The 16,529-nt window shown below is 40.5% G+C and overlaps 1 protein-coding gene across 26 annotated transcripts in view; it reads left to right on the top strand.

Annotated features, from left to right (window-relative positions):
- Window positions 1-16,529, top strand: part of MAP4K4 (mitogen-activated protein kinase kinase kinase kinase 4) — a 198,078-nt gene that overhangs the window by 70,157 nt on the left and 111,392 nt on the right. For all 26 annotated transcript variants that reach the window (XM_032351743.1, XM_032351761.1, XM_032351740.1 and 23 more), the window contains exon 3: window positions 14,273-14,329. In XM_032351743.1, the coding sequence (XP_032207634.1) occupies window positions 14,273-14,329 (57 nt within the window). The remainder of the gene's footprint in view (window positions 1-14,272; window positions 14,330-16,529) is intronic.

The raw sequence follows: 16,529 nt of genomic DNA, 5'->3' as shown, positions 1-16,529 counted from the left end.
CACTCTGAAGCTCTGAATATGGCTCTGGCAATAGACTTCTGTTATTATTCAGCAATCAACTTGTGACCTCACAGCCCGAGTAGTCTCCTGCAAATGTTAGTATGCAGTGAAGTGTGCACCATAAACTTAGGGATTTATTTTTTAATTAAAAATCTGTTATCTGCACCCCAACTCTCACCCCCCGCATTCTCTGAGTGTTGCCCTTACAGTAAGAAGGGAGACTTTGCTTTCAGTGCCTGGTTAGAAAGTCATAAGCAGGTTCTGCCAACAGAGGCCTTAACACCTCAACCTTGGGGATGGGTTTTGCTGAAAATAAGCTGTGCAGTCAGGTGGAAAATGGAGAAATCTTGCAGCTCGTTTTGGTCCAGAGCCTCTGGTTTCGCTTCTCACAGCCCTCTCTCTCTAATCCAGGCCTAAGCGTTGCAGGAGGGTGAAGTAGGCCATGTTGAGAATGGTTTTGCTTGCCCAGAGGAAAGGTTCTGCTCTAGATGTAGATGTATGCTGGGTGGTGCCTGTTTGCACAGAGATATTCTTGGGGCACTGTGTCTGCTGTTGACAGGAAGGAGTGGAACATGTTGCTGTTATTGGAACTTGAATAGAACCACCATGTTGCCTACAAGCCACAGAGGATGCTGCCCCGGCTAAGGTAGTAGGCTAGTGTGGCATACACTACGGTGCCCGTGAGTTTTTCTGTGTAAATGAATTCTGGCTCAGAATCTCCTGCAGAGTAAGTCATTCATCACCTTCTTCGGCTCTCTGCCCAAATGACAGGGTATCAGAGAGGCCTGCCTCCCTGACCACCATAATAAAGTAGCAACTGTCCCCATCCTGGCACTCCCTCTCCTCTTCACTCTGCTAGGTTTTCCCCCTAGGTTGGTTGGTTGGTTTGTTTTGGTGCATCAGTACATATTCACAGCAGCGGCAAAGGTATACACTTGTTTATTGCTTGTGTCCCCCCTTAGAATAAAGAACACAGACTTTATCTACTTTGTTCACAATTGTATGCCTGGAGTGTGGACCTCAGAGCCATGAACATTTCATAGTGAGATTACCACACTTCTGAGAAGTTAAGTGGCTCATTCAAGGTCATAAATCTGTCTAGTCGCAGAATGAACAGTTGACTCAGATGATCGGAATTTTTGTTTACTTCTAGTATCTTGGATTTATCTTGGGAAAGCAAATTTTGATGTATCTGTGGCTTGAAGAGTTTCAATTCAGTGTTCTCTTTCTAACTACAGTTCTGTAGAGTTAATTTTGGATGCCTGTATCTGTAGGTTGAGAATGACCTCCCTGGAGCAGCACATCCATTGCTGTTTTGAGTTGATGAGACTTTGTGTCATCAGGGGGATCAAAGGGAAGGACTGAACCACAGGGAGGAAAGAGTGGCACTGAGCATTTGTCCCGCCATCTCAAGTTAAGCGTGTTGAAGGACAGAGTTAATTAGACAATTACATAGATTGGTGAGTGCTCACGTTCACTTATCCTGGATTTGCTTGGCCAGCACACTGTGTGAGGCCATGGCTTCTGACCCCTTAGACGGTTTGGTTTTAAAGTTAGCTTTTTCTACTTTGCATCATTTTTCTGAGTCCTGCCCATTTATACTGATAGTTGCAGGCTTTTTGTAGACCCTAGTAATATTAGAATCCTGGGCAGGCACTGGGTAGGAGATGTCTTGTGCAGGTAGTAGAACTTGGGGGTGGCTTCTGAGCTACCATCAGGTTTCTCAAGGTGCCTTGGTCTGTGGCACCTGAGGCTGTGGAATGAGTAAGGGGTTGACCGTAAAGGATTAAGAAGTGTTGAGAGGAGAGGGCTTCCATAAAACAGCCCACTGAAAGTTTCCCTCTGCCTGAGGGTGCAGGCAGGGAAGCGATTAAACTCATATGGAGGCACATACCAGCAACCTCTGACTGAATGCAGAATGCTAAGGCAATAGTTCTTCCTATTTTCTATGGAAATATCTTATAAGCTATCAATTATCTTTATTCATTTTGACCAAGTTAAGTTTTAGATGGACATGGTATGAGTTTGAGCATACTTTGACTTTGAAAACTTGAGGGATCATTTATGGTAAGCATCATTTCTGGTAAGAGATGCTATCAAATGGATCTCAAAGGGAAATTCTAATGGTGGTTTTTTTTTAAAGGAAGAATGAGGGAATTATGAGGAATGAATGGAATTCATGAATATGCTTATGGATATGCAGCATGAGCATGTTAAGAGTTGGATACAGACTCTGAAAACCAGGAGAACAAGTATGTCAGAGAATACACGAGGGAAGATTTATGCCCTCTACACTGTGTCAGTGCTGAGGACACAGCAGCAGAAGTAGCTCAGTTTCAGAAACTAGGTTATATTTGTATTTAAAAATTGTTCAGGGAGACAAAAAGCTGCTTATAGGATGACGTGTATCATAAATACATCTAGGTTCAAGGGCGGTGTTAGTGTTCGCTACTTGAAGTGCTGAGAAAAGGTAAGGAGCAGTTTGAAAACCTTCATTGAAAGTTGGGTTGGTGATAAGTAGGAAGGGACCATGGATGGATCAAGAGCCCAGAATGGAATCTGAATGCCCTGCATGGTTTAATCTTGTCTTTTTCTTTCCTCTTCCTTTTCTTTCGTTTTCTTTCTCCCTTCCCTTCCATTTTCTCTTTTCAAGTAATCTCTGCACCCAATATGGGACTCGAACTCACGACCCCAAGATCAAGAGTTGCATCCTTTACCAACTGAACCAGTCAGGCACCCCAGTCTCTTGTCTTTTGATTTGTGTCTGAAACTTTAAAGTATTTTAACTGTCTAGGCCAATGAGAAGAGTTCGGCTTGTGTGCTTTAGTGATGTGTGAAATGATAAACTTCAGTATTCAGTATTTACTTCAAGTAAATACTGAAATTCTAGTGTCCTGTGGGTTTTGGGGAGAAACAAAGGAGAGCTTCTTGGTGGGGTAGGGGGTTAGTGATCGGAGAAGAAGGAAGGGAACCCACAAAATTCTGTTTCCATCTTTTATTGTGGGTAAATGGTTAAACATTGTAATAAGCAAGCTTTTTATTCAAATTCACTGTTCTGTGTAGGATACCTCCTGGAGTCCTGTAGGAATCATGGGAATCCTGGGACTCTTTGGGCTTCGGCACTGTGTCTGCTCTGGCTTCACAGTCTTTGGTGTGGTTTAGCCCTTTTGATTGTTATGCTGTGGTGTAACACTGGGCTCCCCAACTGGTCATTCACAAGGCTGCAGCTCCCTACTCTTGGCTCTTTCATATCTCCTCATTTGAGAAACCAAGAAGTTAAAACTATATATCAAAAAAAATAAAGACAGGATTCCCTGCTTTGGAGTTAGGAACTGGTGGTCACCTTACATAATGCCAAGGGAAGGCCAGAGAAAGAGGAGTTCAGATTGAGGATTATGTTAAAGATAAATGTAGATCATTTGTATTGTGATAATTTAAAAAGGAAGTGTGGCATATGATGTGGTTTTAAGTAAGAAAATATTTCAGTGTCTAATAGTAAGTAGTTATAGGTACTATTAATTTGTATGGGTTCTCAAGAGAAAAATTCTGGTTGTATATTTTCTTTGAAATCTGAATTAATAGACATTAATTACGTTGTGATAGATCTATATAAGTAGGTTTATGTCTCCCTCTGCCCAAAGATATATCACATTGGAGGGAAACATCTTATCAGGACCGTAGTAGTTTTGAAATTTGGAAGGTTTTGACCTTTAAGGACCGGCCCCCTGCTTTGTAAGCTCATCTCAGAGATACCATGCTCAAGCGTGTTGATCTCTATGCCTATGACACTGCTGTACTGCCAGTGCTCCCAGTCATGATACTGCCCCCTGGGAGGGACCAGGACCTATTGCAGAGGGTTGTGTTTATTACCATTTTACAGAGGAAGCAAATGAAGTCCAGAAGAGGTGAAGTAACCAGCCTCAGGTCACCCTCCTAGTGTGTGGTGAAGTTGGGCTTCCAGTCTAGAGCTCCTGGCTTCAGTGCCTGCTTTGGGTGCTGTTCTTCTGCAGTATTTAAATATATTACTATGTGAAAGAAAAGGAAATGATTTTTAAATTTTCTTATTTTTTCCCTTAAAAATATGAATAGAAAATTTTATCATGATAATATCAGTCATATAGAAAAGTAGAGAAAGATGATCTCACCATTTTTTGTAGCTTGAAAGAGTCAACAGATATTAAGATAATGTTTATTATGTGCAGTTCTTGCTGTGAGAGCACTTTAGTAGGGAATATGTGTTCTAAGAGTTACGTTATTGTATCTCTGTTGGTCATTTTCTTTTGTCCAATGCTTAGTTAATTTACCATCAGGAGTATAGTATTTTAATGTATCTTGACAGAGTCATGCAATCAAATTTCAGTTCTAGCATTACCACATTTACTACTTAGCTGCTGAATGTAGTATACCATATCTCATAGTGGCTAGTAACTTTATACATATATTTGCCTATAGTAAAGGATTGGTGTTTGTTATGCCATTAGACATTCTTTTGTTATTTTAAACTAAAATTGCTGAATCTAAAGTCATTTGAGTTTTTCAGATAATTAGGGGGCAAGGCAGTTGCATATGTGTATTAAATGTTGGTGATAGATTGTTTATAGAATCCCAAATCTCTTGTTTTAGATGCTTGGATTTGAAGAGTTTCCAGTGCATTTTCTTTTACAATTAATGTAAGAATAGGTATGCTGATTTTTTTTGTCCTTTGTATTTTCTGAATGCTTACTATTGGTGCTTTTTAAATTTTCTAGTTTCCCTCTTTAAATAATGATTCCTCACACTTGATACTGTAATCTAGCCGCTGGCTCACATGTGTACCATACTGCGGGGCTGTTGCCTCCTTGGAAAGGGGCACTGTCTTATTTAAAGCAGCCTGGCTATGTGTCTTTAAAAAGCAGTGCCCTTTCTTCCCTCCTGACCCACTGCCCAGCCACATCCCTCCCTGTCTTTGAAGGAATTACACATAAACTGTCATGGCAGTATTTCTTTTCTTGCCCCTTTCATGTATGTGTCCATCCAAATGGTCTCCACTTCTCAACATGAAGGTGCTTTTTGCTACAGTGCTGGCTTACCTAACTGGAACTTGCTTGCTCTCTGGCCAGCAAGCTCCCCCATCCCCAACCCCTGCCAAATCTGTTCTAGAACACAGCTGAAAGTGACAGAACAAGCATGCAAAACCCATATGACTGAGCCCTTTCTTTGTAGGAGTCAGAATATTACCACCTTATGTAATGTTGCCTGAGGCTGTTGCGTAATTGCAAGGACAGGTTAGTAATTGATGTTTGTCATGATTTCCCTGAGCCATTAAGAAAAGTAACTTCAATGTACTCAAGATTTCAGGGTTTGGAAAGATTTCCATCCAGACTGGGCTCTTAAAGAAAAAAGATGTATGCATCAAAATGACTCACTTATTGGGGAGTGGGCACTAGATAACAGTTTTTCATGCTGTTTATTTTGATTGTAATTCTTCGTAGAAGTTTAATCTGTACATTCTCTGCTACTGAGGCATACTTGTCCTTAAAGGGAGTATTGTTCCAGGTAAGATAGCTCCAACCTAAGAAAGGCACAATTCTGTATTGAGGTCTTTAATTTTAAACTCTTGAGAGAATAGGAGCACTCTCTTTTTATTAAATTGCAAGTCTGGACTGATCTAACACTCATATATTCCTCTGCTTTCTCTGTCTTCCTACTCATCCACAGCCCTGATCATGGAAGGGAGGAAGAGGCAGATAAGCAGATGTTGACTGTAATGAGAAATATTAGTGACAAGGATGAAATGTCCAAAAAAATGAACCTGCTTACTTCATACTTGTTTGGGCTGTGGAGTGTGATAGGTGTCGATAGGGTCATGTTGCCATTATTCCTGCTCTGTTCTGAGGAGGTGTTCAGAAGACTGAGGTTATTTCCTGAAGTGCTCTGAGCTCGCTCTCTCAAGTTAATTATGTGGTTCCTTATCTTAAATGGCTTATGGAGTGCTGTCTGGGTAATACGCCTCTTCTCTTTGGTTGAGTTTTGGAATTTTCACATACACTTCCTAGAAAAGAGCACTCAGGAGTTGGGGGACTGTTGTTTTGGGTTTACAGTGCAGAACCTGTGAAGCTGGTCTTTGCCTTTGGGGTGGATGGATGTGGGATCTTAGAGTGGTGAGTGGGTTACCCATTGCTGAGCTCATGCCATTCACCACATGGTCATATAGGTTCATATTTGTCCTTTAAAATAAGGAAATATAAGAGGGAACAGATTGGAATTAAAAAAAAAGTTTCATCTTTATTAGGGCAGTTTCAGGTTCATAGCAAAATTGAGAGGAAGATAACTGAGATTTCTATATACCCCTTGTTTCCACATGTGCATAACCTTCCCCATTATGACATCCCCCACCAGAGTGGCACATTTTGTACAATTGATGAATCTACATTGACATGTTGTAATCAGTTAGAGTCCATAGTTTACATTAGGGATGCTCTTGGTGTTGTACACTCTGTGGGTTTGGACAGATGTATAATGACCTGTATCCATCAATATGGTAGAGTACAAGTTAACTTCCCTAAAAATCCCCTGTGCTCTGCTTGTTCATCCTCCCTTCCCCTGTTGGAATTCTTAAGTTGAACTATGTGTGATGTGATAAGACATCTTGGGGAGAAACTTGGCACACCAGGGGCATAGTCCCACTGGTGTGTGTCCTTCCTGGGTATACTCTCTTGGCTATAAAATCAGCTATTTTGTTAACTAGGCTTGCCTATCCTTTTAGCTCCTGAACATTTCAGGACATAACTTCTTTGTTTTTATTATAAACATATTTGACATTTCTTAGAACTCATGTGTTATAAATCTAACCTTCACATAGCAAAACCCCCAGCTAAGACAATGAATGAGTGTATATGTTACAGTAAGTAAATACTGTGTAGTCCAAAAAGGATATGAGAGCTTGAGTTTGGGCTTTTAAATACAAGCTTGGAAAAGTGATTTCCAAACTTCAGAATGCAGAAGAATCACTAGAGACTGGCTTAAAAAGTCTTGGAATCCTATATCCCACTTAATGGAATTCTCTTGTGTGGGCCTGGGATGGAGCCTGGAAATCTATACATCATGGGTGGAAGTGAGTGATTTTTGTAATTGAATTTGACTACTTAATAGAAATATTTAACATCTCTCTATTCCCATAGTAAATCCCTTATTTCTAAAATATTAACATGTGCAAACCAAAAAAACACCACTAAAAAATCATTAAGATCAAGTAACAGCTCCCAAGTTGGATGGGAATGAGGAGCAGCTGGTCATTGCCCATTCTGTGGCAGGCACACACATCACCCCATGATGGAATGCCCTCTTCTGACTAAGTGGGAGACTGGCATCTTCTTGGTTGGGTGCAGAGTAGAAAGAGCTCTTTTTGTCCTTACATGTTTGGAGAGAAGTGATGCAGTTTTGTGACAGATCTTCTAGTCCTGGGTGAGTTGCTGAGTTCTCCCCCTTCCTCCACGCCAGTTGATAACCTGCCTGAACTGTTCCTTTCTGGGATTCGGTAAGGAGTATTTACAGTTTAGACATCAAGGGATCCGCATCTTGTCTTTTGATGATCTTGGAGAGCATCTGGGCAACAATTAAAGACCCTGCTGTAGCCTCCATGATGGGTCTACACTATTAGCCTCACCGTGATGGTCTCTTTAACAACACCTTTTTGCACCTTGTGCTAGAGCAGAGCAATTGCTCTCACACTGTCCTGTTTCGTAAGTGTTTCTGCTCCAGAGTACAGTGTTTCTCTGTCACCATGTTAGTGCCCCTTCTTGTGGATTTTTTAAATGTCCCTCTAAATTATAAACTTCCTGAGGGCTGATGGGGTGTTTTAGCTCCCCTGGCAGCATAGGGGATGTCCTGGGCACTGGTTAAACATAGTCAGTCTTCAGTTTACTGAATTTTGGTGTTGGTGGGTTTTTCTGTTAAGCAAATAAGAAAACCAGTATCAGGAAGTTAATCTCTGGAGTTTTTGTTTCAGGTTAAAGTCAGCAGAAAGGAGAATTCTGATCTCCAATATTTATTGAAAGAAAATTTATGGTGAGATAATGAAGGAACAGACAAGCCCATTACCAGTTTCAGAAAGCCAAGAATGAGGGGCTTGAATGTGTTTACATATGCCTTCAGATTTCCTAAAGAATTCCTTCAGGATATTCTTTCATTGACTTTTCTGATTTATCATAAGAGAGGAAAGTCCAGGGATTGAGAGTAAGTTTTTATTATTGGTTACTGCATTTCCATGTTTGATTATAACCACTTAAAATATTTATGTTATAGAATAGTATACTCAGCAGCTCTTATATAAGTTGGTTTAATGGGAAGTTTGTGGTCATTTCTATTTTAAAGTTTACAGCACTTAACTGCATAATCCTCTCAAAGCTTCAGTTTCTCTATCTATGAAATGGGGACATTGGTACCTATGTTGGGTTATTTCAGGAGTGAATGAAAGTGCACAGAAAGTGCTTTGGTCACTACATGCCCCAAAAGTAGGGACCTCCTGGGGTTTTGTGTCCTGTTCTTATGGTGCTATCTCTAGTACTAGATGCTTCCTAGGTATCATAAGGATCATGCTTGCTAGAGTTCAGGCTGTAAGCGTGCACCCCTCTGGTTTGTTGAGAGAAGATATTTGTTGTTCCTGAATTGTTTACTTACCTTGCAAAGTGTCATAAATTTAATAGAGTTTTCTTCTCTAATAGTCTATTCTCTCAGTCCGAATGAGTACAAAACCTTTATGATTCTGTGAAGAAAGGCCAGAGTTTAGTAGGAAACTCTGAGTGCAGAAAAGGAGCTGCTAAGTTACAGTACACGTCCTTGTTCAGGTACGAGATGCTGATGCCATACAACGACAAGGGATGATTGTTGTCAAACAGGAGCATGACCATATGGCCCTGAGGAGAGGAATCCTGAGTTAAGGACTTGGTTTTTCATTTCTTCGATTCATTTGCACCCCCTCTAAGTTTCCTCTTATGAGTGAGACCATCAGATTTTGCCTTTAAATAAGCATATATATTCGTCAGACGTATTTTAATGGAGTTTCCTGGGGGTCTAGGTAAAGATTATGTAACATGTCGGGGTGCCTGGGTGGCTCAGTGGGTTAAAGCCTCTGCCTTCGGCGCAGGTCATGATCTCAGGGTCTTGGGATCGAGCCCCACATCCGGATCTCTGCTCAGCAGAGGGCCTGCTTCCCCCCTCTCTCTGCCTGCCTCTCTGCCTACTTATGAGCTCTCTCTCTCTGTCAAATAAATAAGTAAAATCTTAAAAAAAAAAAAAAAGATTATGTAACATGAGTTAGTTAACTGGTAGTTGGTGATTTGCCTTCTTTTTCCTCTTGGGATTTAAAAGCTTCCGTTGAATGTTGTTTCTTCCACCACTAGGCTCCTCTTTGTGGATTAGGGACAGGCTTTTAGAGGCAGACAGACAGGCTGCCACAGTGCCCTGCATTTTAAAACCATGTTTTGTGTGTGTGTGTGTGTGTGTGTGTTTTCTCTTATAACATGTATAGAAATTAATGCATATTTGCAGATGCAGGGTATCAGTTCTGACTCTATTAATAAACATGAAGGAGAATTAGAAATTAGGCTTCTCCTTAGCTTGAACATCTGCCAAGAATAGTTTGAGTTTTCCTTTCTAAAAAAGAAACATTCATTTCCCCCATTTAAAAACCAAAAATCAAATGTTGCAGAGGTTCTTTTCCTAAAGGGGACGATTCTGGTTAGTGTGGGCCAATCTGACTTTGTGTCAAATAATATTTATTGCAGCAATGATTTTAATTCCAAATCTTGGTAACCCTTTAAGGGCATTGAGGGGAAATAATTTAAGCTATTTCTTTAAAAACAAAGGACCTCAAAGCAGGAATTTGACAAGTTGATAGAAATGGTAGGAGCCCGTCGCTTGCATTTTATAAATTATTGTGGAAAGACAATCCTGCTGCCATTATACATGGGCAGATAACTTAATAGCATTCACCTCAGCATTCTTCATCTGTAGAATAGGATAATGGCCTGTTTTGCTGGCCTTCAAAAAAATTTCTAGGTGTCATAGTTATGAATGGTATTTGGGGGTTTTCCTCATTTGATGACTTGTAAGTGCATTAATGTTCACATGTTACCTCATATAAAAAGCCAGGGGCCTTTAGACTCTCCCTTCTGGCATTTTATAACACTGGATGGGACATCATGTCCAAGAAATGAGGCAACAGGCCAAGAGAATCAAGTTCATAAATGGATGTTAGCTATGTGTATTTAGTGCTGACCAAATAATATACTGGCATGTTCAGAAAGTGGATGATATGGTAGAAAGAAAGGTCCTATTAATATTAATTTGCAAACCTCTCCATGCACAGGGTAAGCATTTCAGTGACAGAACATGCTGGATCCAGACTCTGGTGGTCATATTGGTCATCTGTAGGGAGCAAACTTCATGAAGCAGCCTTTAAGAGATGGTGTAGAGGTCAGAGTGGAATGATAATAGTCTAGATGTGTAGCCTCAGACTTCAGTGAAATCATGCCTTTGCTTATATCCTTGAGTCCCTAGCACAATGCAGTTGGTTATGATTATGTGTATTTTCTCTTCATGTGCTACTGAGGGCCATTCGTTACAGCTCTAAAGTGATGCCATGGGAGCATGGGCAGGGCCTCCCTGATGGCTGGGGACACTTGGCTTTTGTAGACTTAAGCTTATAACCCACCCCTAGATGAAGGAACCTTTACTATGTTCTCTCTGGGGTAGTGTTGAGTAAATTACAGACAGACTTTTAGCCTCTCAACCACTCTTCATATGATCTCCTTTGCACACAATTACACACATATAGATGTTTGGTGCATTTCAGTCCCAGCTGTAGTTTTTCTCCTCAGTCTGTTTGCTCACCATTTTGGTTCTTTTTTGCAAAGATGATGCATCTGAGTAGATAGATTATTATTTCTTTTTCTGATTTGGAGGTTTTCTTTTTGTTTTTTTTTTTTTTTAAAATAATTAGGGAATACATTACTTTAGTATCCTACTGCCTTTCCCCCTATTGGCCATGCCCTTTAAAAATGAGAAATGGACTTAAATTGACTGGGGTTATGGTAGTTGCAAGGGGAATTAAAGAGAAAACATTAGCATAGGCCTCTGGTGGGAGTGGATCTCTTATCTTAGAGCCCATTATATGCCAGATATGATGGCCAGAGCTTCATGTACTTTATGCATTTTTTTCTAGCCTTCCTATTCTAAAAAGAACATTGGAATCCTACAATAATCCTAGGAAGCTTTCTCAAGGAAATTTACAGTAATGAAGTGGTAGCAGAGAAATGAAAGCCTAACTCTGCCAGAATCCCAAATTCATTTCTTTCAGCATGTTGTCTTATTTCTTATAAAAGTGGGAGACAGAATTCTTTGTTTCCTGATTTAAATTTAAATTTAAATTTAAAATGGACCTAATTTTGGAAGACCTGGCATGCGTTAATGAAGGCTAGTGCCTTTGCATGGTCCACCCTCTGGACACAAAAATAATTGATTAGTTGTTAGGTCCTGATTCTCTAATCCCTTAGTAAGGGAAACTCACATTCTGTGTAAAGCAAGTACTGAATGAATTCACAACTCTAAGCTTTTATGCCACTATCAAACCCTAAGTTCTGAGAATAATCCTGTGGTCTTGAGTTCAGGCACAGAAGGAAATACTTCTACATTACATAAATATCTGGAGTGGTTTTTTTCCCATAGGCCCATGGATTTTCTTCATCTGTAAGGATCCTAAATTATCAGGTACTCAGAAGACCTTCCCCTCCCCCACACCTCACCTAACACATTCCCAGCACAGTGCTATTTACCCCTTTAAAGAACAAAAGCTGGGGGGCAATTCTTGTGACATTTTCTTTCATCCTTTGATTCTGTCAGCAATAAGTTTGCTTTAGTAACTTGGAAATAACCCCACTGCAGGAAGAGTAATCAGGTATGTGTTACTAGTTTTGAGGGTTTCGTGGGTGCTAAGGAGATAGATGATCTTTGTGTCCCTTATATAGAAAGCACCGGAAGGTTACTTAATACTTTGTTCCCTTAAGTTTTCCTCTTTGTTCTTGGATTTAAGGAAATCATAATTTGGCTTCATGATTGTGTTAACCAGTTGGTCATGGGAGTTGTTTTGATACTATGCTAATAAATTAATTTTCTGTCTTCAATTTAGGGAAACAAAGTCCAATTGTATTTTATTACCGTATTTATTATTTTATTTACCACTCATGTGTACTACACTGTTCTTTGCATCTTTGTTATTTTTCATGATAAACATGTGAAGTGGGCACCACTCTTTCCCTCTTAGACAGGAGGTTGAGGCACTGTTACGTTACCTTATGCAGGCCAAGGGGACAGGAAGTGTGGACACAGTGTTGATGCTGGAGTCCATGCTCTGTGTCACTGTCCTTTAGCTTTGGGATCCTGCCAATGCCCATGACATGGACAGCTCAGTTTCCAAAAAGGCTGAGGTTACAGATCCAAAACACACATAGACAAAAATTTTAAATAAGTGATTCAGGAATGCATATTATCAAAAGATACTAAGTCTTGGACAGACAGGTAGTTAAAAAAATTGGCAGTAGAATCAGAGATATTGGAGACCATATAATGTTCATAAATTACCACTTTCATGACACACCGTTGTGTTCTACTCTGCATCTCTGGGGTGGAGCTTCTGTAGAGGTCGAATAGCTTCTTAGATCATTTTGTGCGCTGTTTGGGAACATAGATACAGGGCAGCATTTTCTTGCAGGACTGTGGATTACTCAGCTGTGAATACAGGAAGGGTGCCAGACTGTTAAGCAGGCTGTGTGACGATGTTGGGGATGGTGTGGTGATGGAGTACTGAAGCCACAGTTGAGAGGACAGTTCAAATCTGTGGAGACTGACTGATGGAAAAGCGTGCGTGCATGTGGAATGGTAGCTGGGAAATAGCTGACAGGGCAGGAGGCAGTTCCTTGAGCCGTGGACCAATGTGGAACAAGCCTGCTTGCCTCAGAATTTGAGACTGTCTAAACTGCAGGTGTGTGTGTTGTGGGAGGTGGTGCCCCCTACTTGCATGGATGCACTTTTGAAGACCAGGAAGGTAATTCGCTTTGGGAGGGGGGTGGTGGTGTCTGTGGGTGGGTGAGAGTTGCAATGAGATTCCTGGCCTGTGGATTTTATTTGTCCTGGTTACTTGTATGTTACATTGTTGTGTAGTTCCTGCTTGTGAACTCCTGGTCCATTGCAGGACTCCATATCACTGTGACCTTATACAGTTGAGATGTAATTGTAATTGTAATACAGTGTCATTTTCATGGAGTTGTTTTGTCCAAGATGTAACTTGAGTTCATGGGTAAGCTTTCCATACTAAATGGAGAGCTTTCCTCAGGTTTCAAGTTCTAAAGTTCGTAACTATTCAACATGAGACCACAAGAGAGGCAGGCTCTTGGAAGCTATGGGGATGTTCTTTCTGTTTTACATTTGTTGAGAAAAGACTCTTATCCACAAAGTCCTGAAGTACATCAGGCTCAGGAGATATGGATAGCTCTGTGTTACTCACCTGAGAAATGGCTAGCAGAACACTGCAAAGAGTGGATGGAGGGACACAGAGCTGACAGGAATTAAAACTAGTCCTGTTCATCTGGGTGTGAGATTGACTTGACATTGGTTTGAAATGCCCAGGGATATAAATAATGAGTTTTAGGTCCTAGGTCAGGAGTTAGACTATCACTGCACCATCCCTATCTCTTTTACACTTCCTTATTCTGGGTAATTATTTTCCCAACTTCCCTATCTTGGAACTGCAGGAAAGCTTCAAAGAAGACTCTCAGGTAACTTTTTTGTAAAATCGAGTAATGAGTCTTAGGAGTACACTAGGGAAAAATGGCTACTATCCATTTCTAAAAATAAAGATTAAGAGGCTTTTTTGGGTCATTTCATTCATGTAGAATGTTAAGAAAGAAAACGTGATTGAGTTGATGTGTAGAAGAAAATATTATTTAAGTTGCTTAGGTTGAGAGGTAATGATAGGTAAATTGAACCTGAGAAGAAAGGAATTGATACTTTATCAAAACGCATTGGCTCTACCACTTCTTTTGTTTATTAAGTGGAGTTCATTGGCATTACAACCCATATTGTTGTACTGGAGGTCATGGGACTATTTCATCATTACTTTGGGAAAAAAATACAAAAGAAATGATACATGTAATGATTTATTGAAACTTCAACCATTCTTTTCTAATGATCACGGAAAAACAGTGGTGCCAATTTTCTTCCTTTTTCTGTTTTTCAGGGTCGACATGTTAAAACAGGTCAGCTGGCAGCCATCAAAGTTATGGATGTCACTGAGGTAAGGTTGGGTCGCAAATAATTTTAAAGAAATCCTTCTGTAAAAGCAAGATCCTCTTGTCCCTCCAACTCCTAGTGTAATGGTATTGTTCTGTTTGTAGCATTGATCTTGAACAAATCCCCCCTCCCCCCTACTCCCACCCTGGTGACATGGCGGGTTCATAAGGTCCAGCAGACTAGTTGGCTTAAATTGTTGCAGATGGTCCCCAAGTAACTAGGAATCAGTAGCATTTTCTTTAAATAATAATAATAATAATAAAAAAAAACAAAAAAACAAAAACAAAAAACTGAGTGATGTCATCCTTGGCAGCTTAATGGGCCATAATTGGAAACATCTTCTCTAATGCAAAAGAAAAGATTTGAGAAGGGATCGTGGAGGTCACATGAATAGGGAGATAGAGGGTTGTGGGGTGGGGAAAAGCTTCTCTAGGGTATTAGGCCACATTTGGGCCATTTCTTTTATTTTTAACATGGGGAAAGAAAACAGACCCAGCCAAGTTCCCAGAGGTTTGAAAACAGAAACATCTGTTAGAATGCTGAGCAGATTGTTGGCAAAATTTAGTAGCAAAAAATAGTTCTTGAAATGGTCACATGAGGGTTTACTCTGTAGCTTTAGATGGGAAAGAGGAGAGATTAATTTACACAAAAGTAAGTGTATATGTTCCTGTGAGTGTACATACATGCTCAAGTCCATACTTGGACTTTTTAAAAAGGACCATGGACTGTAGTGAATAAAATTCGTCTTACTTTAAATTATTTTTATCTGAAATCTTACTTATCATTCTCTTGGTTTCTTCTGACTTGCCTAGTTATGAATAAGATTTACCATGATATATCACAGATTCTAGAGAGAGTTAGGTAGCAGCCATGGGGATCTAGGATATCTTTTTTAAAATTTATTTTTACTTCTTTTTGAGAGAGAGAGCATGCATGCGAGGACACGTGTGCAGGGACCAGGGGAGGGGGCAGAGGGAAAGGGTGAGAATCTCAAATAGGGGCTTGATCTCATGACCCTGAGATCATGACCTAAGCCAAAATCAGTAGTTGGACACTTAGCCGCCTGAGCCACCCGGTCGCCCTGATTTGGGTTATCTTTATATCAAGCTATAGTTTCCCCACATCTGGGGTTGGTCTAGGGAAATAATGGCTAAACCATCAGGTGTGCAGTCGAGCATTCTAGAGTAGTTTCTTCCTCTGTCCTTTTCTCTCCTTGGTCTTTAAGAACATGCTCATCTCCAGTGTGCATGTTTGTTAGTAAGAATTAGAAAACATTGTTACCTGTGGACTATGGGACAAATTATAGAACTTCTTACAGATATTTGAAGATGGGACATTTTATGAGATGGCAGCTCTCTTTTTTTCTGCCAGAGAGAATACTGGAGACTTTATAATGAAAAGGTATCCATTGCTTTGTTGAGTGGCCTAAAGTTTCTTGTATTCTACTGTGGTAAAGGACTCTTCTGTTGTTTTATAGTGAGCCTATCTTGGTGTACAGCTTGGGGAAATTGGATGCTTTCCAGTTAAATATTATTTTTAAGATTATTTTAAAGAGTGGTGAAAGAACCAAAATTTTAATTGTGATTTAAATACAATAGTTAAGTTATTTCTGAAGTGCCCTCTGTGGAATGAATGGAATGATGGATGGCACCTTCCTCTCAAGCCTCCATTCTTGCCACTGGGCATGGTGCTGGTGCCATGGTGGGAAAAGGTGTAGCTGGAGCCCGTGTTCTTTGGCATTTATTGACACACCTCTTGACTTGTTTGTTAGCAGACTGGGCATCATTCTGAATGTAAGCTTTAGGGATTTTATAAAGCATTTGGAAGTTCTGAGAGTTACATATTTTTTTTTCCTCTTTCCTTCTTGACTGATGGATTGAGAGAAGGAGGGAGAGTATGAGTGCACAGGTGAGTGTGGTGGGGCGGGGGTGGAAAGGGAGTATGGAGGTTGAGAGAACCTCAAGCAGACTCCCTGCTGAGTGTGGAGCCGCTGCAGAGCTTGATCCCATGACCCTGGGACCCTGACCATTTCTGGAGCCCAAATCAAGAGTCAGACGCTTAACCAACTGAGCCACCCAGGTGCCCTGAGAGTTGCATTTCTTTTTTCACTTCAGCCTGTGCTGCCCTGGCTTAAAGAGCTTTTGTCACCAGCCAGGCTGTGCTCCCTTTCACATCTCAAATGGAATCTGAATGAGGTTTGTCTT

The sequence above is a fragment of the Mustela erminea genome, chromosome 7 (assembly GCF_009829155.1).
Source record: "Mustela erminea isolate mMusErm1 chromosome 7, mMusErm1.Pri, whole genome shotgun sequence".
NCBI lineage: Eukaryota > Metazoa > Chordata > Mammalia > Carnivora > Mustelidae > Mustela > Mustela erminea.
Note: the sequence above shows the minus strand (reverse complement) of the source record. Positions and strands in the feature narration are given on the sequence as shown.